We start from the raw sequence: 23,929 nt of genomic DNA, 5'->3' as shown, positions 1-23,929 counted from the left end.
TTGACTGCACAGACTGGATGAGGATTTTATTAATTTTCATTTCGCCTTCTGTACTTTATATTGCATGATTGTGATTTTTGCCTGGACAGACACTGTAAGGATTTTGATGCCCCTGCAGCTGCTACATCTCTGTTTGCTACACCAATGCTTTTTTGTCACCCCTGCAACGTGAAGGTAGCACTTCAAAAGAAAACATTTTAGTGAGTAGCGTTATTAACTTTAACTACCCCTAGCAATATTGTTGCTGCATTTTGTCTTCATTTTAGCATGAAAGTGAAAAAACCCTATATACAGTACATACAAATAGGAGTGTAGGGTTAGGGTTTTTATATGAGAGGTGTAATAAATATATTACACCACTCTTGTCTCTTTAGTTAAGCAATACTTCATTTTGAAGAGTTACATTTCTGGAATTAAATTTATACTACAGTGCTCTTTAATGTAAGTAGATTTGTTCGTCTCCCAAGAAATCATTCAGGAAGCAGAATTAAATATTTATTACGGCACTCAATCTACTTGGGTGCTTATGCTGTAGAGAAGATTTTGGAGATTGAATAGTGTCTTGTCCTAAATCCAGGGCACTTGCCCTAATTCTTGTGAGTTGTGGAAGTTTTTCTGTGTCTTGCATGTTACTTAGGTTCACATAATATGTACAGTGCCTTGAAAAGTATTCATACCTTTTGAATTTTTCCACATTTTGTCATGCTTTGACCAAAAACGTAAATTTATTGTATTGGGATTTCATGTGATAGACCAACACAAAGGGGTTGATTTACTAAAGGCAAATAGACTGTGCACTCTGCAAGTGCAGTTGCTCCAGAACTTAGTAAATGAGCAGAAGCTCTGCTGACTTCCATCATTCAATCATGTGCAAGCAAAATGTTGTTTTTTAAATTTTCCTTGCATATGATTGGGTACTCTTTGCAAAGTGAAGATTTGCCTCGTTTACTAAGCTCTAGAACAACTGCACTTGCACAGTACACAGGCTATTTGTCTTTAGTAAATTAACACCTATGTGGCACATAATTGTGAAGTGGAAGCAAAATGATAAATAAATATCTGAAAAGTGTGGCGTGCATTTATATTCAACCCCTCTGAGTCAATATTTTGTAGAACCACCTTTCGCTGCAATTACAGCTGCAAGTCTTTTTGAGTATGTCTCTACCAGCTTTGCACAACTAGAGAGTGAAATCAGGGCTGTTTGATGGAATTTGGGGGCCCCAAGAAAAATGGACAACCCAACAACCCCCCCCCCCCCCCCCACGCATGCAGGTAATATTTATTAAAGCTTTTTGCAAACATTTATAAAGCAGAGAAAAGTGTACTGTAGAGTCTTTTCTCTGCTTTGTAAATTTTTGCAAAAAGCTTTAATAAATATTACCTGATTCAAAAAAGAAGCAATAAGATGGAAATGGGATGGTAAAGAAAGAAAATGAAAAGAAAGCTATGGTAATTGTTTTTATTATGGTCAGCAAGCTATCATATTTTTATTACTAAATGGGTCTTGATGACTGCCTCCCACCCTTACTACCCCCCCGAGTTCTTTTTAACCCCCCTCCCTACCGCTTACCACGCGGTACAGGAGATTCAGTTTTCTGTTCCCGGCCGGCCGGACTGAAAGGAAGTGAGCACTTCCTGTCAGTCCAGCTGGGAACAGAAAACTGAATCTCCTGTACCGCGCGGACTGCAGGAGGAAGGAAGAGGAGCTCGGCCATGCTACAGGCTGCAGCTTATAGGAAGAGGCGGCCGGCGGCGCGGCTGGGACCCCAGGCCAGCTCAGGGGCCCCAAGCAATTGCTTGTTTTGCCTGTCCTGTTGCGACGGGCCTGAGTAAAATGCCCATTCTTCTTTGCAAAATATCTCAAGCTCTGTCAGATTGGATGGAGAGCATATGTGAACAGCAATTTTCAAGTCTTGCCACAGATTCTCAATTGGATCTGGACTTTGACTGGGCCATTCTAATACATGAATATGCTTTGGTCTAAACTATTTCATTGTAGCTCTGGCTGTATGTTTAGGGTTGTTGTCTTGCTGGAAGGTCTTTTGCAGACCCTAACAGGTTTTCTTCTAAGATTGCCCTGTATTTGGCTCCATCCATCTTCCCATCAACTCTGACCAGCTTCCCTATACCTGCTGAAGACAAGCATCCCTACAACATGATGCTGCCACCACCATGTTTCACAGTGGGGATGGTGTGTTCAGAGTGATGTGCACTGTTTGTTTTCCGCCACACATGGCGTTTTGCTTTTAGGTCAAAAAGTTCAATTTTGTCCTCATCTGACCAGAGCACCTTCTTCCACATGTTTGCTGTGTCCCCCACATGGCTTCTCGAAAAACGGGACTTCTTATGGCTTACTTTCAACAGCAGCTCCTCCAGACGTTACCATGGGCCTCTTGGCTGCTTCTCTGATTAATGCTTTCCTTGCCCAGCCTGTCAGTTTAGGTGGATGGCCATGTCTTGGTAGGTTTAAAGTTGTGCCATATGCTTTCCATTTTGTGATGATTGATTGCACAGTGCTCTGTTAGATGTTCAAAGCTTGGGATATTTTTTTATAACCTAACCCTGCTTTAAACTTCTCCGCAACCTTATCCCAGACCTGTCTGTTGTGTTCCCTGACCCTCATGATGCTGTTTGTTCACTATGGCTCTCTAACAAACCTCTAAAGGCTTCACAATACAGCTGTATTTATGCTGAGATTAAATTACACACAAATGGACTCTATTTACTAATTATGTGACTTCTGAAGGCAATCGGTTCCACTAGATTTTAGTTAGGGGTATCAGAGTAAAGGGGACTGAATATAAATGCACACCACACTTTTCAGATATTTATTTGTAAAAAAATTTGAAAACCATTTATCATTTTCCTTCCACTTCACAATTATGTGCCACTTTGTGTTGGTCTATCACATACAATCCCAATAAAATAAATTTACGATTTTGGTTGTAACATGACAAAATGTGGAAAATTTCAAGAGGTATGAATACTTTTTCAAGGCACTGTACATCAGCACAGAATAACATGACAAAATGTGGAAAATTTCAAGAGGTATGAATACTTTTTCAAGGCACAGTACATCAGCACAGAAGCTTCTAATTTGGGAGAGCATGTAAAAGGGTGATTTTTAGGCTCTTCAACTGTCAACACAATGGCTACTTTTCTTTTAATTTGGGTTTTTTCCCTTTTTTTTTTTTTTAGATTCTAACTTTTAGCTTTGGGTGCTTAGAGTGCAATAGGCAGTTGTTGTTGATAATCCATTCAAGAGCTGCCCTGCATCTGTTAAAAAAAAAAAGTAAAAACACCATACAGCTCACCCCAATGCTGTATCCCCTATATACTCCATTTTTAAAGAATATCAGCGCTATAGCTGTAGTGCATGGTTTGCTAAAAATTAGCCAGCACAAGGACAGTAGGTAAACCTGACCAGGTAGAATAGGCTAAAATAGGAGAAACACAAAGAAGGCAATTGTTTTGCTACACTAATTATTCAAGTGTATCATCTCAGAGAGAAAAAAACTGACAGTAATTTTGTAAGAGGATTGAAGAGGGAATAGACACAAGGCAGGCATTTTGTTACACTAAAAATTGTTCTAGAGACACTTCAAAAAAAATTTACCTGCGGCAAGATTATAGTTTATCTTGTCCAGGTTAGCTTAACTTGTGCTGGCGCAAGACAGGATTTTTTTCTACAGTAAAACACAAGGAAAAAATTTTAAAAAAGAATAAAAATTGTAAATCTCTAAATGATGTTTAACCCACTCCACCCCCAAAAAATAGTGATGGCCTGTGGGAAAATGACAATGTGGGACTGCCAAGGCCATGAACCAGAAATGGACTGTTTTCATTAGTTGGTGCAGAATCAGTTGAAGTGTCAATCTAGCATACAGGTACTGGAGACAGTGAGGTGGGTGTTGGTGAGTGCTGCTTTGAGTTTCAAGGCTTCACTCTGTTGGGGAAGGATGGGCATCCTATGGCTATAGAACTGTATGCTTTATTTTTGCTGCTGTCTTCCCTGACCCTGGAGAAAATGCACAAGAAAATGCCAACGGAGCTGAAGGGGGCTTGAAATAAGTCCATAAATATGTTACTGTTGACCAGGCTGTTCATTGGTTCTTCACTGTGAATGATTTGACTACGATTGAAGAAGATATGAAGGAGGAAGAGGGTGCAGGAATATAGGGGGAGGAGAAGCTGGGAGTGGAGAACAGAGGAGTAGCAGCAGGAAGAGAAGCAGCACCCTTTACCTCTCATTTTGAGGCTCCATGTAATTTTTTTTTTAGTGGGAGGTGGGGGGGTTGTTTTGGGGTGGGGAGTCCTGGTCTGGAGAAGGACTGGCAGCCTGTGGTCAAAGGATTCTGCGCTTAACTTTTGCTGCTTCTGGTCCTTCACGCTGGACATAAGATTTCACTCCCCCTCTGTTGTGGAAGGGCAGGCAGCCTATGGCCTAGGTTGTCCTCTTGCAGCTACAAACTATTGAAATATTTTATACAATTTGTTTTCTATTGCCTTACAAAGTCCCATAGGACAATATTGGAACTATTGTATCTCAAATTGTACACTCTGATTTATTTTTGAGATAAACCTTGTTTTGTTACTTTCTCTTATATTTCGACCTAACCAAGTTTCTTACGTACTGTTCAGCAACTGAACAATATTTGTGGCTATTGTATCTCAGATAATGCACTATAGTTTTTACTAAAACTTGCCTTGTCTATTTCTATTTGCTGCCTCTACAGTTTCTATCAAATACATACCCCAAGTGTATATTTCAAATATTTTGGGAATAATTGGGGATATGGGGGTGGGAGGGGGTTTGGGGAATGTGGAGTTGTGGTTTTGAAGTGTTTCTGTGCACTCTGTTTTGACATTTTATTAAATTTTTAAGACAATGCAGTGTGGCGCTGAGAAAAAAAACATCTTACAAACTATACTATTAAACTGCTGACCAACTTGTATGCATTTGAGTGCTTTAGCTTTATTTTTTTTACAAGTAAACTTTCCTATAGATTTTAGATCTGTCGTGGCTGCTACTTTGATTGGTCAGTTCAGACCTATGAACACATGATAAAAAAAATCACAGTAAATAAAAAGCATTTTTTTCAAGCTGAAATGAATCATAACGGGGCGTTGATTAAAAAAAAATCAATTCCACATCCAAAATATGTGCTGCCAGAATACGATGACATTGCGCATGAAAATTTACTGTTTCATAATACCATATGCAGCTTTAAGATCTCTCCTAAGCATGTAATTTAAACAAATAGTGTTTTTTTCCATGTTGCCATCAAAGTTTCATTTAAATCCCCACTGTACAGTAGTTTTTTTGCTTTTTTTTTTTCATTTTATTTTTTTACGTCTTTCTGCTTTGTTAAATGTCCCCTGTGGCAGTGCGTATATCCCAATGGCCTTTTTTTTTAAATGCCTAGAATTTAGTATTATGATTCCCCCTCATAGACTTCAGTTGGGTTTGTTGCTATGTTTGGGTATCACAGATTTCAACCCCCCCCACAAATTGAACCCGTGCAGATTTTTGAATTCCTTCTTCTTCGGTCGGACATTGATCGGACATTCCGACATCAAAATCCTAGGATTTTTTCCGACGGATGTTGGCTCAAACTTGTCTTGCACACACATGGTCACACAAAGTTGTTGGAAAATCTGATCATTCTGAATGCGGTGACGAAAAAACACGTACGTCGGGACTATAAACGGGGCAGTAGCCCATAGCTTTCATCTCTTTATTTATTCTGAGCATGCATGGCACTTTGAACGTTGGATTTGTGTACACACGATCAGAAATTCCGACAACGGATTTTGTTGTTGGAAAATTTTATAGCATGCTCTCAAACTCTGTGTGTCGGAAAATCCGATGGAAAATGTGTGATGGAGCCCACACACGGTCGGAATTTCCGACAACAAGGTCCTATCACACGTTTTCTGTTGGAAAATCCGACCGTGTGTACGGGGCATTAGATTCTTTTTAAATCAAAAACTGTTGTTTTTGACATTTTGACATGTTTGGCACTTATTTATATAATGTTCCTTATAAATCTGCACAAAACACACCTAATGACTTAATTCATTACGTGTGAATTGCATTGGTGGAAAATTGTTTCAGTGGAGCATTGTTTTACATATGCACACAATATTAAACTAAATTAAATAAGGGTTAGAGGATCCAACGTTCATATGCTTGTTCTATAGAATGAATGTAACATAATCTGTTTTCCGATTCAACCATAGCCATGCACATAAAGTGGTGTACATCTTAAATCTACGGTCAAACCTAAGGACACTGCCTTGATCCTTTTCATCTTGACAGTATTTGGTGCCAGCAGGATTATCTCTGACACTCTGCACAAATTAAACCTGCCCGAATTAATTGATTGCAATAAGGGGATTGTTATACATTAACTGATTAACTGGGACCATGTTAATTCATTAAGATCACCAGTAGCAACACAGGATTAGACAGATGTATCCAGCATCGTAGGGATAAAGTTAATCCTGTCGCTAGGTTTGGCCTGGTATTCTTGTTAACTTATATTAAAATGTTGTGATTCTATGTATTCATTAAAATAATTCTCTCCACACCCCTGAAATGATTTACAATGAAATAGAATGGTCATTTTCATGGGTCAGTGGAAGTAAATGTTCCTCTAGATAAGGATATATTCATGTCCATTACCTACAGTTCTAGCAATTCAAGGCATACGGTTTACTGAGTACCTAGCTGTAATATTATGCACTGATCTTTTATATGAATAGCAACTCACCTTGAAGATGAAATATTCTGTGTTCCCAGCTCTGTTTTGATATATACCCTTTGATAATTTAAGCAGTTATTGACTACATACTACACAAGCCCAAAAAAAACCTCAATGAAGTATACAATATGTAGTATGTCCTTTACTTCTGCCCCTCTGCCATTCCACCCCTTGCACTCCTTGGCAATTCCCAAATGTCATAATGATAGCCAGAATTTGTTGTGTAAATACAGCAGCTGTAGGAGCTCCTGCTAAAGAAAGCAGATTGTCTGAAACAGTGTTTATAAACACAGATCAAATGCATTGTTACATTTGTATCTACTTGGTTTCATTCATCTACGGATTAAAGGGATGAGTTTAAATCTACTTATGATGTCACTTTAATTTAAAAAATAATACTACAATAAAATATACAATTGCTACACAAGCCATTTTGCTGTCTAATAATATTAAAAATTACCCATCCACTTCAATCTGCACATGCTGTAATTGTCTAAAACTGTCAAAAATGCAATGCAATATGACAACCTGGAGGAGTACAGGAAGCCCACACAAATGTAATTTGAGTGTGGGTATTGGCGAATATAATGAAGCAACACAATCCTTAATGGAAGAGGAGAGAAATGGGGAATGGGGATGTAAAGAAAGAGCGGAAAGGAAGGAAGGAATGTGAGAACAGGAGAAAAGGAGGAAACTTTTTTAAAATAAAGTATGTTTCTATTGAACCCTATGTACCTCTTAAGCGGATGATTCACTAAAGGCAAATAGACTGTGTTTTCAGTTGCTGCAGTGCAGTTGCTCCAGAGCTTAGTAAATGACGGGGAAGCTCTGCTGACTTCCATCATCCAATCATGTGCAAGCAAAAATGCGTTTTTTTTTTTGTTTGTTTTTTTCCTGACATGCAAATGGAGCAACTGCACTTGCAGAGTGCAACTGCATTTGCAAAAGTGCATAGTCTATTTGCATTCAGTAAAACAACCCCTTAGTTTTCCCTAATCATCCCTAATTTGGTCCTTCCACTTTTCCCTTTAACCAGTATTTTCTGTCTGATATTGTTATTTCTATTTTTCAAATTTTTATTATTCAAACTTTTTTCCACTTGTATTCATTGGGTTCTTTAACCCAATACCCGCGATCGTCTCATGGAGAGGAAGAATGGGGAAATGCTGCTGTGACACTGATCACAGCTCCCCACAGTTAGAATCACTCCCTAGGACACACTTAACCCCTGCAGCGCCCCCTAGTGATTAACCTCTTCACTGCCAGTCACATTTACACAGTAATCAGTGCATTTGTAATCGCACCGATCGCTGTATAAATGTGAATGGTCCCAAAATAGCACCAGAAGTGTCCGATGTGTCCGCCATAATGTCACAGTCATGATAAAAATCGCAGATTGCCGCCATTACTAATAAAAAAAATATTAATAAAAATGCCATAAAACTATCCCCTATTTTGTAGACGCTATAACTTTTGTGCAAACCAATCAATAAATGATTATTGAGATTTTTTTTTTTTTTTTTTGCAAAAATATGTAGAAGAGAACATATCGGCCTAAACTGAGGAATAAAAAAAAAAATTAATATATTTTTTGGGGATATTTATTATAGCAAAAAGTAAAAAATATTGCGTTTTCTTTCAAAATTGTCTCTCTTTTTTTGTTTATAGCGCAAAAAATAAAAACCGCAGAGGTGATCAAATACCACCAAAAGAAAGCTCTATTTGTGGGGAAAAAAGGACGTCAATTTTGTTTGGGAACCACGTTGCACGGCCGCGCAATTGTCAGTTAAAACGATGCAGTGCCGAATCGCAAAAAACGCTCTGGTCTTTGGGCAGCCAAATGGTCCAGGGCTGAAGTGGTTAACATTTTTGTTGCATTAAAAAGCACAAAATTTAAAAAAAAATCTTTATTTAATTTTTTAATAAATTGTCATGCTCTCTACCAAAATCATCAATTTAGTGTAATTTAAAATGGGGCGAGTTATAGAATAAAATAAAAAAATGTGTCTATAGTACAATCATCTCTTTTTGAAGAGGCACTAATCAAAATAGAAAAAATTGGGTTTTTTCAGTTATATTATGTTTTTTTTTGTCTATAATATGCATTAAAAATCACCAAAAGCTATAAATTGCTTAAGTAACGACAAAGTTAATAGTTAAAGGCTAATAGTAGAACTTAAATTTGCCCTGGTCCATAGGTGTGTACAGTTGTAAAAGCTAAAGTGGTTAAAGCAATGAGTTTTGAAAGAGCAAGTCTGGAAGTTTTGCAAGTGTCTTCTGTTACAAGGGAAGACATGCCATACATATGCCTGTCTGTCAAAAAAACATTCCTTATCTATTTAGGAATATGACAGTTTTGCACGTAGGTGCTCCATTTTGAAGGGTTTGTATGTTGGCATACTGTATATTGTATATATTTTTAATGGATTCTGAGGTTGTAGAAGTCTTGCTGACACAATACTGGTGGACAGTTGTGGAGCCTATCTTGTATTTTAAAAAGGGAGGGTACATTTTAAAGTATGTTAAGCCAAAAACTTAAATTGTAGCTTTGACTTGAGTTAGAAAGCATTAGAACTCCTGCAGGTTTTTTATTGCTTTCTGAGGAGTAGATAGTTTTAGCATCACTTCTGGTCCTGCTGACCTTTTACCAGACAGGAAGGGGCTAAAAATCAGATCAGAGCCACCATTTCTCTACTCTACTAAAGAAAAACATTTAAATTTTTGCTTATTTCTGTTTGATGCTGCCCCTCCCTGGCAACAGAGGGACAGGAAGTCAGGGTAAATCTCTCTAACAGAGCCCCAGATAGCAGTAAAACCCCGACGGGTTCAAACCCTTCCTATTAGGGCTGGGCTCAGCCCTTCCTTCTCAGAGCTCTGTGCTCAGCTGTCGGTAATTGCCAGTACTCTTTATTCCACAGTGACTTACCTGGTCTTCATTTCCTGCTTGTCAGCTAGCCCCGCTGGATATTTAAACTGCCTGGATCAGATCTCCTGTGCCTTCGCCTGGTCAACATATCCATATACTCTCTGCTGTGTTTTCCTGTTAAAGACTTTTGCCTGGCTGACTTCCCTTCTGGTTCCTGATCCTGTTTACTGCCTCTACTACACTTATCTCTGGATTCCTGTCTCTCTGGTTTGTTCCGATTACCCGCTTTGGTTACTGAACCCTGGCTATGTTTTGACTACGTTTACTCTGTTTTTTTAAAAAGTGTGATTTTTTACTGCACTTCTGTCTCAGTCTGATTCATGGTTCCTGACAGTAAGCGAAGGCCATGAATTCAGAAGATGCAGGCAATCCACTTATTGGTAATATTTTTTCCAGATTGGATGAGCAGGATCACTGCATGGATCAGTTTGCCATAGCGTTACGGACGCTCCTGATTCGCACTGCTCACCTGGATCCTCTCACTAAGGCTCTTCCAGTATAACCTGTGTTGCAGGCCATCCCTGCTGCTGCTCCAGTCTCTGTGCAGGCACCTGCCTAAAATTTTCCCTCTATAAGAAGTATGTCTGGTTCCACTCTGCTTCCCCAGCGATTTGGGGTGATCCAGTTCAATGCAGAGGGTTTCTCAACCAGGTTGGGATATACTTTGAGATGCTGCCCCAGGCGTTTCCCACGGAGAGAAGCAAAGTAAGCTTCATGATTTCTTTGCTTTCTGAGAGAGCCTTGGCCTGGACAAACCCTCTATAGGAGACGCAAAACCCCGTCGTCCTGAGTTACCCACAGTTTGCGGCTTCCTTTAAAAGGGTATATGATGTTGCCGCATGCTCCACTTCTGCTGCTAAGAGCCTCATTTCCTTTAAACAGAGTATGAGAACTGTTGCTGATTACACCATTGAATTCCATACTCTGGCAGCAGAGGTTGCTTGGAACAGTGAGGCCCTCCTGGCTTTTTTTCTCATGGTCTCTCGGATACCATCAAAGATGAGATAGCAGCCCGAGACATACCCACTGTGCTGGAGAAGTTGATCACGTTTGCCATTCTCATTGACTCCAGACTCCGAGAAAGACCTTCCTTTAAGGAGTGCTTGCAAAAGCCTCCTGTACGGTTGGCTCTGAGCTTTGCAGTCCCACCCTTGCCTCCCTCACCTCCCATGCCTCCTGGTACAGAGTCTGCCAGTGAAGTAAAACCCATGCAGTTGGGCTTCACACATCTCTCTGTGGAGGAGAGGGTCTTTAGGAGGAGGGAGAGATTGTGCCTTTATTGTGGCCAGACAGGTCACTTCCTAAAGTCTTGTCCTACCTGTCCAGGAGGACACTTGCACCCGAGGTCTTGTAGGGGACAGACCTTATGTGGCGTTGTTACGTCCCCAGTTATCCAGAAGGATAAGCCTGTGGTTCTGGTTACCCTTTCTTGGTCTGAGTCATCCATCAAGATACAGTCTCTAATCGACTCTGGGGCTGCAGGCCTGTTCATGGATGGTGCCTTTGTGTCTAAGCACTCGATTCCGCTGCAGCTTCGTGCCACTCCACTTGCCATTGAGGCTATTGATAGGAGACCTCTACAAACTGCCCATGTGACTGTTCCATTGACCATGGTCTTAGGGGCTCTTCACCATGAGATAATCCAATTCCAAGTAATTTCCTCACCTCATTTCTCGGTGGTTATTGGTTATCCTTGGTTACAGAAGCACAACCCCTCTTTTGATTTACTTTGTGCTGGGGTTCTTTCCTGGTTGCCACAATGCAGGAAGACATGTTTTCAGAAAGTGGCTAAGGTCTTGTGTACCTCTTCACCCTCCTCCCTGCCGGAGGAGTACCGCAAATTTAGCGATGACTTTGACAAAGGTGAAGCAAGTAGTTTGTCTCCACACCGGTCGTATGATTGCACAATTGACCTTCAACCTGGTGCCACACCCCCTCGTGGCTGGGTTTACCTTTTGTCTGTCTCAGAGGACAAAGCCATGGAGGAGTATGTTGTCAACTCAATTTTTCGAGGATTCATCTGCAAATCCTCGTCTCCTGCTGCTGCTGTTTACTTCTTTGTGAAAAAGAAGAGTGGTGAACTGAGACCTTGTATTGATTATAGGTGCATCAATCGTTTCACGATTAAGAATGCTTATTGGATTTCATTGATTACGGAGTTATTTGACCGCCTCAAGGGAGCTAGAAGAACCGAGAAGAACTGGAAGCCGCACACCAGTGTACTGATGAATGCTTTTATTAGTAAAAAGCTAGATCATAAAGGAACACAAAACGCCACAGCAGAAGCGTACAGAAACAGCTATCGCCTCAAGGGAGCAACTGTTTTCACAAAGCTTGATCTGAGAAGGGCATACAATCTCATGAGGATCAAGGAGGGCGACGAATGGAAAACTGCGTTTAATACCAGAACAGGCCCTTACGAATACCTTGTAATGCCGTTTGGTATTTGCAATGCCCCAGCAGTTTTCCAGGAATTTATCAACGATGTCCTCCGAGATTTGTTGCAGCTATGTGTGGTGGTTTATCTTGACGATATCCTCATATTTTCCAAGTCCCTAAAGAGCCACCACACAGATGTCTGCCATGTGCTTCAGAGGCTGAGAGATAATAACCTGTATTGTAAATTGGAGAAGTGCTAGTTTCATCGTGAACAGGTTAATTTCCTGGGTTATGTCATCTCCACTGCTGGTTTTTCGATGGATCAGAGAAACTTTCGGCAGTACTACAGTGGCCCCAACCCATGGGTTTACGGCCATTACAACGTTTTCTTCACTTTGACAATTATCATTGGAAGTTTATTCATAACTTCTCGTCTCTGGTCAAACCCCTAACTGATATGACCAGAAAGGACGGTAACCCACAGAATTGGTCTCCGGATTCCATTAATGCCTTTGAGAGTCTCAACGCTGCCTTTGTTTCTGCTCCTTTGTTGGTAGATCCTGATCCTACGGTACCTTTCATCCTTGAGGTTGATGCATCCGAGACTGGAGTTGGTGCCCTACTGTCTCAACGTCCAACCTCTGAGAGCGCTATGCATCCTTGTGGCTACTTTTCCAAGAAATTGTCTCCTGCAGACCCGGTACCAAGAATGTAAGGGCTGATGCTTTGTCACGACAGTCTTCCTCCGCTTCCAAGATGGAGTCGGTTCCTGTTCCTGTGATTCTTCCCGATCATATTCTGGCTACGGTTCATCTCACTTCACCTTTGGGTGACAGAATTCATGCCATTTAGATCCATTCTCCTCCTGAGAAAGCTTGTGACTGCTGCTTTGTCCCTGAGAGCCTCCACACTGCCATGCTCCAGACTTACCATTCTACCAAGGCTGCTGGCTACCCAGGGAACTATCAACTCATTTGCGCTATTTCCCAACAATTCTGTTGGCCCAGTCTACGCACTGATGCAGCCACCTTTTGTAGCTGCTTCTTCAGTGTATGCTCAGAGTAAGACACCTCGACACCTTCCAGTGTGCCTCCTACAACCCATACCCAATGGAGAGAGGCCTTGGACCCCCTGTCTATGGATATGGGCAATACAGTTATCCTTATGGTGGTTGACCGGTTCTCGAAAATGTCTCATTGTATTCCACTCAAGAAGTTGCCCACATTCAAAGAACTGGCTTCCATTTTTGCTCGGGAGATCTTTCGCTTACATGGGCTATACCATGTTATCATCTTGGACAGGGGTAGCCAGTTTGTGTCCAGGTTTTTGGGAAAATTTTGTGCACAGTTGGGAATTCAGCTTTACTTCTACGCTGCGTATCACCCAAAGTCCAATGGGGCCACAGAACGAGCCAACCAATCCTTGGAGCAGTTTTTACGTTGCTACATTTCTGACCACCATACTGGTCAGACCTCTTACCTTAGGTGCAGTTTGCTCACAATAGTGCCATCAATGCCGCTTCCTGATTGTCTCCATCCATGTTGCCTGACTCATTTGTTCCTAAGAGTATTCCTGTGTTGGAGGAGCATCTCCATGGCCTTCGTTCCACTTGGATACAGGTCCAACAGTCCTTGCGACGTGCCAATGATGGGTACATACTCCATACTGACCGCAGACCTGCGCCCACCTGCGCCTTCCTACCAAGTTGGAGACAGGGTCTGGCTGTCATCTCGCAACCTCCGACTCAATGTTCCCTCACTAAAACTGGCACCATGGTTTATTGGGCCTTTTCATATTCTTCGTAGGATCAACCCAGTGGCTTACGCTTTAGACCTTCCTTCTAATACTGTATGTGTATTTCTAATGTATTTCATGTCTCTTTATTAAAACCTTTGGTATGCAACCGCTTCACCGTCTTGGTACCACATCCTCAACCAGTTCAGGTTGAGAACCATGAGGAGTATGAAATATCATTGATTCCCGTAGGTTCCATGGGCACATACAGTACCTGGTTCATTGGAAAAGGTACGCTCTTGGGTCTCATCCTCGGACGTATATGCTCCTGTCGTCCTCCATGCTTTCCATAGACGTTTTCTCCTCAAACCTGGTGGTCCTCCGAGGGGGAGGGGTCGTTGAGATGGGGGTACTGTCAGGGCCGGGCTCAGCCCTTCCTTCTCACCGCTCTGTGCAAAGCTGTTGGTTAATTGCCAGTACTCTTCAATCCTCAGTGACTCACCTGGTTTTCATTTCATGCTCGTCAATAGGGATAAGCCGAACACCCTCCCCAGTTCAGTTCGCAGCAGAGCATGCGAACAGGCAAAAATTTGTTCAAACGCGTGAACACCATTAAAGTCTATGGGACAGGAACGTGAAAAATCAAAAGTGCTCATTTTAAAGGCTTATATTCAAGTATTGTCATAAAAAGTGTTTGGGGACTCGGGTCCTGCCCCAGGGGACATGTATCAATGCAAATGTTTTTTCAGGAGCAGTGATTTTAATAATGCTTAAAGTGAAACAATAAAAACAACAGTGCCACAGCAAAATGACATTTCTAAAGGAAAAAATGTAATTTAAAACTGCGCACAGCTGTTATGTATTGTCGGATCCCGGCAATATAGATAAAAATACCAATAATACCAAAAAAAATGACATGGATGTCACCCCCAAAATCCATACCAGGCCCTTGAGGTCTGGTATGGATATTAAGGGGAACCCCGCACCCACATTTTTTTAAAAATGGCATGGGGGTCCCCCAGGCACTATATACTCTGAACAGCAGAATATATACTATACGGCCTGCCCTATATACTCTGCAGAAAATTAGGTCTTAGGTGTTGGTGGTACCAGAACACTGTAGGCCCTCACAGTTACTCTTGTAATGGGCCCTGATGTGAAATATTATATCAAGAATTTAATTATATGCCCCTGTTAAACAGGGGCAGAAAAATTGGGCCTTGGGCGGTGGTGGTGGGGCAACAACACTGTAAGCCCTCACAGATATTCTTGTTGGGTGAAGGAACGGGCCCTGCTGCGAAATATTATATCAAAAATTATAATTACATGCAGCATAAGCTTTGTTATCCACTCCACCAACTCTTCTGTAGGTTCTGGCTCAATAACACGTCCAGCAGCAGAAAAAAAGGACAAGCGTGCCCCATGACCACCTGCAGAGGATGCACCATGTCCACGATCACCTCTGTTGACTGTAGACACAGAGGCTGCTTGCCCTCTTTTAGTGGCCTGTGAGTGTCTGCCTTTCCTTGGTGGCCTTCCAGACATGATCTATTTTTTGTTTTGCAACACCACACTACACTGTATTGTATACTGTGTACACCATCAGAAGTGTAGTAGAAACTGTACACACTGTATTAGATACTGTGTACACCACCTGCACTTTATTAGCAACTGTACTAACTGTACTAAGGCTGCACTGTAATGTGTACTGTGTACACCACCAGAAGTGTAGTAGAAACTGTACACACTGTATTAGATACTGTGTACACCACCAGAAAAGTAGTAGAAACTGTACTACAGCTGCACTGTATTGTATACTGTGTACACCGCCTGAAGTGTATTAGAAACAGTACACCACAGAATGCACTGTAGATATAGGCTAAACTGGATGCAGAGTATATATATATATATATATATATATATATATATATATATATATATATATGTAGATAGATAGATAGATAGATAGATAGATAGATAGATAGATAGATAGATAGATAGATAGATAGAGTATATATATTAATACACTGACGGAATATTGAGTAAACACTGAATATATAGTCTATGCTAAATGCAGAGTACTGTATATATATTGCTGCAGATTTGTCGGCTGCACATCCATGATGCAAATTTCCCATTCCACCACATCCCAAAGGCGCTCTATTGGATTGAGATCTGGTGACTGTGGAGGCCATTGGAGTACAGCAAACTCAATGTCATGTTCAAGAAACCAGTTTGAGATGATTTGAGCTTTGTGACATGGTGCATTATCCTGCTGGAACTATGGTGTTTAAACAATGCTCAATTGGTACTAAGGGGCCCAAAGTGCGCCAAGAAAATACCTCCCACACAATTACACCACCAGCCTGAACTGTTGATACAATGCAAAATGGATCCATGCTTTCATGTTGTCTACGCTAAATTCTGACCCTGCCATCTGAATGTTGCAGCTGAAATCGAGACTCATCAGACCAGGCAACATTTTACCAATCTGTTATTGTCCAATTTTGGTGAGCCTGTGCGAATTGTAGCCTCCCTTTCCTGTTCTTAGCTGACAGGAGTGGTACCCGGTGTGATCTTCTGCTGCTTTAGCCCATCTGCTTCAAGGTGTTGTGCATTCATAGATGGTATTCTGCATACCTTGCTTGTAACAAGTGGATATTTGTGTTACTGTTGCCTTTCTATCTTCTCAAACTAATCTACCCATTTTCTTCTGACCTCTGACATCAACAAGGCATTTTCGTCCACACAACTGCCGCTTACTGGATATTTTCTCTTTTTCTGACCATTCTCTGTAAACCTCAGAGATGGTTGTGCATGAAAATCCCAGTAGATCAGCAGTTTTTGAAATACTCAGACCAGCCCATCTGGCACCAACAACCATGCCACGTTCATAGTCACCTAAATCCACCTTCTTCCCCATTCTGATGCTCAGTTTGACCTTCAGAAAGTTCATTATGTCTAGATGCCTAAATGCATTGAGTTGCTGCCATGTGGTTGGCTGATTAGCAATTTGTGTTACCAAGCAATGGAACAGGTGTACCTAATATATACCGACAAGGGTATATGATGCACCTAAGGGTGGACAAGCAGCTGTAGGAAACCCAGGTCCTAAGATTCTGGGAGCAAGGATAAAATATAAGCGGAAAAGTCCAAATATAGTAAATGGCATATGTGTTGGTAAATCATGGTGGATGATATTGAATCTGGATTGTGCAGTTTTGTAATTGCAGTATGGATTTTATTGCTTCCTTAGGGCAGATGGGGGATCAAACTGTATTGGACCAACCAGAAACTATCGTTCTTGCAATGTGCAGGTGAGAATCATTACCTTAAAGTCAATACAATGTTTATTATATACATTCATTAGAGTGCAAGGAAAAAAAATCCTTTTTTGTGCAATGAGAAAACAATTTGATAAATATAAGTAATGATTATGTTACTGAAGATACTGCCTGCATACTGTGGAAAAACACTGTTTTTTTTTAAATCAATTAACAAACTGCACAGTGAACAGGAAGAAAAACTGAATCAAATTATCAAACTAATAGTTGGTGCGTTCCCCTTTTGCTTAAGGTCCTTTGCTCTTTTCTCTCAGTTGCACTTGAACACAGTTAAGGATTTACAAGCATATGGTTTAGTGCGTGATTACACAATTTTACCAAATTTTTAAATGTTATTATTGTTCAACAGTTATACCAAACAGGTAGTAATATTCAACAAGATAATATGTGCCTTAAAATACAATCATTAAATAAAACAGAACTAGCTGGGTTAGAAACTGGGTGAAGAAATGTCACGCTCTACAACAAGCTGAGGTAACCAAAGACGACAGTCCAATGTAAAAAATCTTACACAAGACTGAGCTCGGCAAAAAACAGCGTGGTTTTACTGTATCAACAAGGTCTCTCATAGACAAAAATTTTAAAGAAGACAGATACCGTATATACTCGAGTATAAGTCGAAATTTTCAGCCCCTTTTTTGGGGCTGAAAGTGCCCCCCTCGACTTATACTCGATTCACCGCCGTCTGCCTACATAATCAGCGTGTCATGCAGGCAGGCGGCGGCAAGCGTGTGCTACATACCACTCGGCAGCCTCTCACTGTTCAAAAGCCGTGCCTCCTCCTCGTCTGTGGTATGAGGATGAGAGAATGTCCGTGATAGGCTGACCACTGACTGCTGGGAAATAGAGTTTTCTACCTATCATGGACGAGGAGGAGGCGCGGCTTTTGAACAGTGAATGGCCGCCGAATAGTAATAGCACACGCTGATCGGTGCAGAGCCGCACACGGAGGCATGCACAGGACACAGGTAGGATGCACACAGACACATGCACACATACACAGGACACATACACAGGTACATATACACATGACACATGCATACATACACTGGACACAGGTACATATACACATGACACATGCACATATACACAGGACACAGGTACATGACACATGCACATGTACACAGGACACATGACACATGCACATATACACATGCACATATACACAGGACACATGACACATGCACATATACACAGGACACATGCACATATGCACAGGACACATGACACATGCACATATGCACAGGACACATTACACATGCACAGGACACATGCACAGGACACAGGGAGGTATACAGCTGCATATGGGCATTGTTGACCCTCTTTTTCCACTTACAGTAGCTGCTGCATTTCTCACCCTCGTCTTATACTCAGGTCAATAAATTTTTCCCATTTTTTTGTGGTAAATTAGGGTCTCGACTTATACTCGGATCGGCTTATACTCGAGTATATACGGTACTTTAGATGTGTTGTTGAAGCTCTTCTGCAGAAACACTAAGAAACAGGCAACACTGAGGGCTGAAAATCTAGTGGTCGTAGAAACTTATCACAGTAGATCAGGGGTGTCCAACTCGATTTCATTGCGGACCGCATCAACATAATGGTTGCCCTCAAAGGGCCGGTTGTATTTGTAAGACTAGGTGTCCAGAGCACCCTACTCCCCTTTACATCAGACGTCAAGTGCCCCCCCAAACTAGACATGTGCAGAACGGAAAAATTAGTTTAGTTTCGTTTTGGATAGATTCGTTATGTTACTAATTTTGTTTCATTATGGAATTTGTTTAGTTTGGTTTCGGAAATCTTTTTGGTTTGGTTTGGTTTTCGTGAAATTTAGGTTAATTTTCATTAAAATTCATTTAATTTATTATTTTTGAAACGAATTACAACTTTTCAGAATGATTAGAATTCGGATCAGCCGAAAGACGATCAACCGATTCAAATTCTGTGTGAAGAAATAGCTGGTTGTTAAGCAGCGGACTGGAAAGCTGGCTGCCTGCATCATTAACAACCATTAGTCCTCATCTGTCGGCTGGCTTCCCCACTGACAGATGAATGTAAAGATAAAGAATGTTGGCAATTGCCCGTCAAAGGGAAAATTGTTAAAAAAAACAGCATAGGGTTCTCCCCCCGTCCATACCAGGCCCTTTAGGTCTGGTCTGGTATTTAAGGGGAACCCCACACCAAAATTAACAAAAAAAAAACCGGCGTGGGATCCCCCCCAAAATCCATACCAGACCCTTATCTGAGCATGCAGCCTGGCAGGTCAGGAAGGGGGTAATGAGCGAACACCCCCCCTGAACCATACCAGGCCGCATGCCCTCAACTTGGGGGTTGGATGATTTGCTCTGTCCCCCCACCCCAAAGCACCTTGTCCCTATGTTGATGGAGACAAGGGCCTTTTCCGAAAACCCTGGGCTGTGGTTGTCAAAGTCTGCGGGTGGTGGGCTTATCGGAATCTGGACCCCCTTCTTACATGGGGGCCCCCAGATCCCATTCACCCTCCCTTACATGCCCCACCCTCCCTTACTTCCCCCACCCTTACATTTCCCACCCTCCCTTACATCACAGTGCACCCTCTTACCTTGTGCTGCTGCTGGGAAGTGGGAGTGGAGCTGTGAAGCAGAAAATACAGGGTCTGGAGGAGGACTAGAGGAACCCGGAGTCAGCTGTCAGAGTCTGCTGAATGCTGAGACCAGGGAGGGGGGCTTGGCTGCACAGAGAGGAGTAATGTCCTCCTCTCTGCCAGCATTAATTTAAATTATTTGGCTGTAAAAAACAAACCACACTCCACCTCCTCTTACAGTCGATCGGCTTGTCAGTCAAACCCCCCGTTCGGTCGGTTAGTCCGTCAGTCAAACCCCCCACCCCCCCGGCCCCCATCGCTCAGTCGATTGGCAAACCACCCACCCCCGTTGCTCGCCTGTCCGCCCACCAGCCCTGGACTTGACCCATCTAGGTCGCGGGCAGCTTCGGAGGCTTCCCCCCTGCGTCTCCTCCTTGGCAGTCAATACGATTGCTTCTCCTCTCGGCCAATCGGGTCTCAGGACTCGCAGGACTTCTGATTGGCCAGGAGGAGAAGCCGGAAGACAATAGCGAATATTAATTCGCTATTGTCACACATCTGGCCCACCCTTTTTTGAAGCCAATTAGAGCTTCAGGCTCTAATCATGTGCTTCAAACCTCTCCCCAATTGAAATCCATGCATCCGGTGCCCTCATGTAGATTAGGAGCTGAGCGCATGGATTTGGGGGGCGGCGCCACTGCACCCCTAATGGAGCCGCCGCCACTGCTCAAATTTATTCTGCAGCAGGACAATGACTTCAATAATACAGCCAAAGTCATAAAGCACCATCTTCAGTGAGAAAAAGATCAAGGAGTCTTGTAATAGAAGGCATGGGCCCCACAGTGCCCTGATCTCAACTTCATTGCATCTGTCTGGGATTACATTAAGGGTTTTTTTTCTTAGATGTCTGAAACATTCAGGGGCAACCACAATTGGAAGCACTGATCAGGACAGTCTTGAAAGGACAAACAATCAAAAAGTTCAATGAGATAAAATCATGTGCCGATTTAATAATGACGTGCTTAGATGAACAATTATCTAAAAATCTCCTTGCATAGATGGAGCGACTGCAAAGCATGCTCCTCACTGTGACAGTACCTTGAGAAACAGTAGGTGGTTGACTGGCTTGATGAAGCAATGCTGCAATGGCAGAACCTTCATGTGCTTCTGGATGTCACTAGGAGGAGGGAAGCCAGCGTGTGCAGAGCAAGACTGTCCCGATCAGTGCTTCCAATTGTGGTTGCCCTTGAATGTTTTTACTTGTATTCACACCCTTCCTGGTGTGCTCACCCACACAGCTGCTCTTTGGGCTCTTGCAGGACATTCACAAGGTTCCCAGTGCAACATATGTCCCAGTTTCCTTGCGCCAGACTGTTTTTGTAATTTTAGATGTCTGAAACAACCTACCTTTCAAGTTCCTTAAAAAACTATGTGCAAATTTACCAAGTAAAATTTACGGTGTTTTAAAGGCAAAGGGAGAGCACATCAAAATATTGATTTTGTTTTTTCCCTTTTACTCACGTTGTAGGTTGTTTATTAAACCAAAAATATATATATTCATTGCATTCATTTTTTATGGTATTCAATTTTTTAAATTTGTTTTTATAGTACTACATATAAAATGATATAAAAACCTATATTTATATAATAATATAATATGTGCCATAATTAATACTGTTTTTATCCAAAAACATTTAAATTATATCTAAAATCAAACCTTTTTTTTAATTTTTAACATAGTAGGGAGGGTTAAAAATACTTTCAGTTTTGCAATTTATGTTTTATTAGGGGGATTTCTGTTCACTTCCTGTTCTGTATATTCAACAGGAATATTCCAGTATGAGGAAAATCCTCTTTTAGACAAATCACACAAAAATGATGTTCCGATTTAAAGATTTCCCTTCTATTCCTGTTTTTGTTGCAACTCAAAATGTTAGATTTTTTGTCATTTTCATTCTCCCTAGTAGAGACAATACAACAATACAAAAACTGAAAGTGGTTTTAACCTCTCACTACTCTATATCTAAAGAAAAAAAAATTCTCGTCTTAGTTATACTTAAATTTGTCTATGTATGATTTTCATTGTATTTTCTAACTCACAGGATTGTCCTGATGGCTCACGAGATTTCCGTGCCGAGCAGTGTTCAGAATATGATGGCATGGAATTCCAGGGGAAAAGATACAAGTGGTTGCCATACTATGGAGGTAAAGGAAAAATAAAAACTAAAGTAGGAACCAGGGTACCACTCAAGGTGGACCTATAGCTCCACCACCAGCCACAGGAGCAATGGCTACTGGGGGCTTGTCCCAACCCAAAAAATAGAAGCCAGATTATGCCAAAATAATATTTTTTCTTCTATAAGCTTTATTTCACAGTGTATTATATGCACTAAACCCTATGCATCTTAAGTTGTAAATAAGTCTATACAATTAAGCCCCTTTCTAGGTGAAATGTGTTAGAGGTGTAGGGTTTGGCGGGTGGAGTTACATTTAATGCACTGTTCACTGTGGCATAAAGATTACTGAAAAAGAAAAAAAATTGTCAATGACGTGACTTCTTCTATGAAAGACATAAAGATAAAGTGACATCCGTATATAACTACAGTAGCATCATTCTCTATTGTAAAATTGTAGCTTTTTTTGTTGCAAACTTCTATTTTGTACTTTTAAAATCATTTGGGACAAACTTCTAGTTTGGAGTTGATTATTTTTTTATAAGCTTATAGTTGATTATTGTTGTGTAGCTCTGTTATTAAGCTAAGGTTTACCTTTGCAGTCTGTTAGATTAGTGAAACCATCACCACACTGCAACTCTGAATGCCTATTAGTTATGACTACTAAATAGAAAAGAGCCTGATTTTTAAAATATTACAAGATTATCACTTGGCAATAGATAAATTGGAAGAACCGGCACTCTGAAATCCATACATATTCTTTATTCAGAAAAAAATCAAGTTACAGTATAACTGCTGACATGTCTTGTTCACAGCATAGTTAGCAACATGAACAACACAGATATATGTATAAAATGAAGTGACTGTGACCTCTTTTATTTATTAATTAGTATAATTAGCAGTAAATGAAAACCACCGCTACAAAGAGTCTCTCTAGGAATGGAAACTTGTCACACAAATATATAAAAAGATATATATGATGATACACAAACATAAAATACATGAAAGAAAGAAACATTTTTACAATTTAATAGATACTTTTAAGTTATATAATTTAAAAAAACATCAGATAAAATCATTCAACATGTATAGATCAAGACCAAGATCCCAGAACAAACAAAAATTTTATAGCAAGAAATGTCAGAGATAGAGATAGGTGAAAGAATCACAGACTGTCCATTAATGTATAAAATAACTAGTGTTACTAACGTAAGAACAAATCTACATCATATCTGTAATTCATTCCAGCCGGTGTTCTCATTTTTAAATTGAATATCCACCAAACTTCTCGTTCCAGAAGCTTACAGTGGGTGTTACCCCCCCCCCCCCCCCAGTTGTATTTCTCACTATCTCCAGACCATAGAAAGTGAAAGAGGACATGTCTCCAAGATGTACTTAAAATGTTTAGACACATTTGACAGTCCTTTATCAGTTTGATATGACACTTCATGGAAGTGTCCTTCTTGTGTCCTTCTCGTGTCCAAAGAGGTCTAACTGTGCAACCCACATACTGTAGATTGCACAAAGTACACTCCACAGTATACACTACATGGGAAGAACCACAGTTAATATAATCACAGTTAATAAATCCCACAGAAAAAACTCCTTCCATGTTGAGCAAGATGGCACTTTTGACTATGTTTTTTACAAAAGCGACACGTGTTAACACCACAGGCATACAATCCATTGTTGTTTAACCATGTCCTCTCCAAACCTTTAGATAGGAACAGGCTGGGTGATAATATCCCTCCCAGGGTTTTCACCCGACGGGTGGAAAATCTACACCCATTTTTGACAAATAGAGAGAGATCCCCATCCGCACAAAGAATAGATAGATGTTTCGAAATTATATCTTTAATTAAATGAAATTCCCCTGAAAAGGTAGTTACAAAAGTGAGGGTATCGCCAGCATTAGATTCACATTTCTTGTGAGATGTATGTTTTAATAAAGTAGATCTATCTCTATCTGCAGCTGTCGCTATTGTTCTATTAACATCTTTAAAATTATATTTGCGTGCTACTAATCTTGAGGCTACTATATC

The 23,929-nt window shown here is 41.0% G+C and overlaps 1 protein-coding gene across 4 annotated transcripts in view; it reads left to right on the top strand.

Annotated features, from left to right (window-relative positions):
- Positions 1–23,929, top strand: part of PAPLN (papilin, proteoglycan like sulfated glycoprotein) — a 208,906-nt gene that overhangs the window by 103,625 nt on the left and 81,352 nt on the right. For all 4 annotated transcript variants that reach the window (XM_073608654.1, XM_073608656.1, XM_073608653.1 and 1 more), the window contains 2 exons: positions 17,063–17,123; positions 21,816–21,918. In XM_073608654.1, coding sequence (XP_073464755.1) covers positions 17,063–17,123; positions 21,816–21,918 — 164 coding nt within the window. The remainder of the gene's footprint in view (positions 1–17,062; positions 17,124–21,815; positions 21,919–23,929) is intronic.

This window comes from Aquarana catesbeiana, linkage group LG13 (genome assembly GCF_042186555.1).
Source record: "Aquarana catesbeiana isolate 2022-GZ linkage group LG13, ASM4218655v1, whole genome shotgun sequence".
In the NCBI taxonomy this organism is placed as follows: Eukaryota; Metazoa; Chordata; class Amphibia; order Anura; family Ranidae; genus Aquarana; species Aquarana catesbeiana.
The sequence above is the reverse complement of the archived record's forward strand: the minus strand, read 5'-3'. Positions and strand labels throughout refer to the sequence as shown.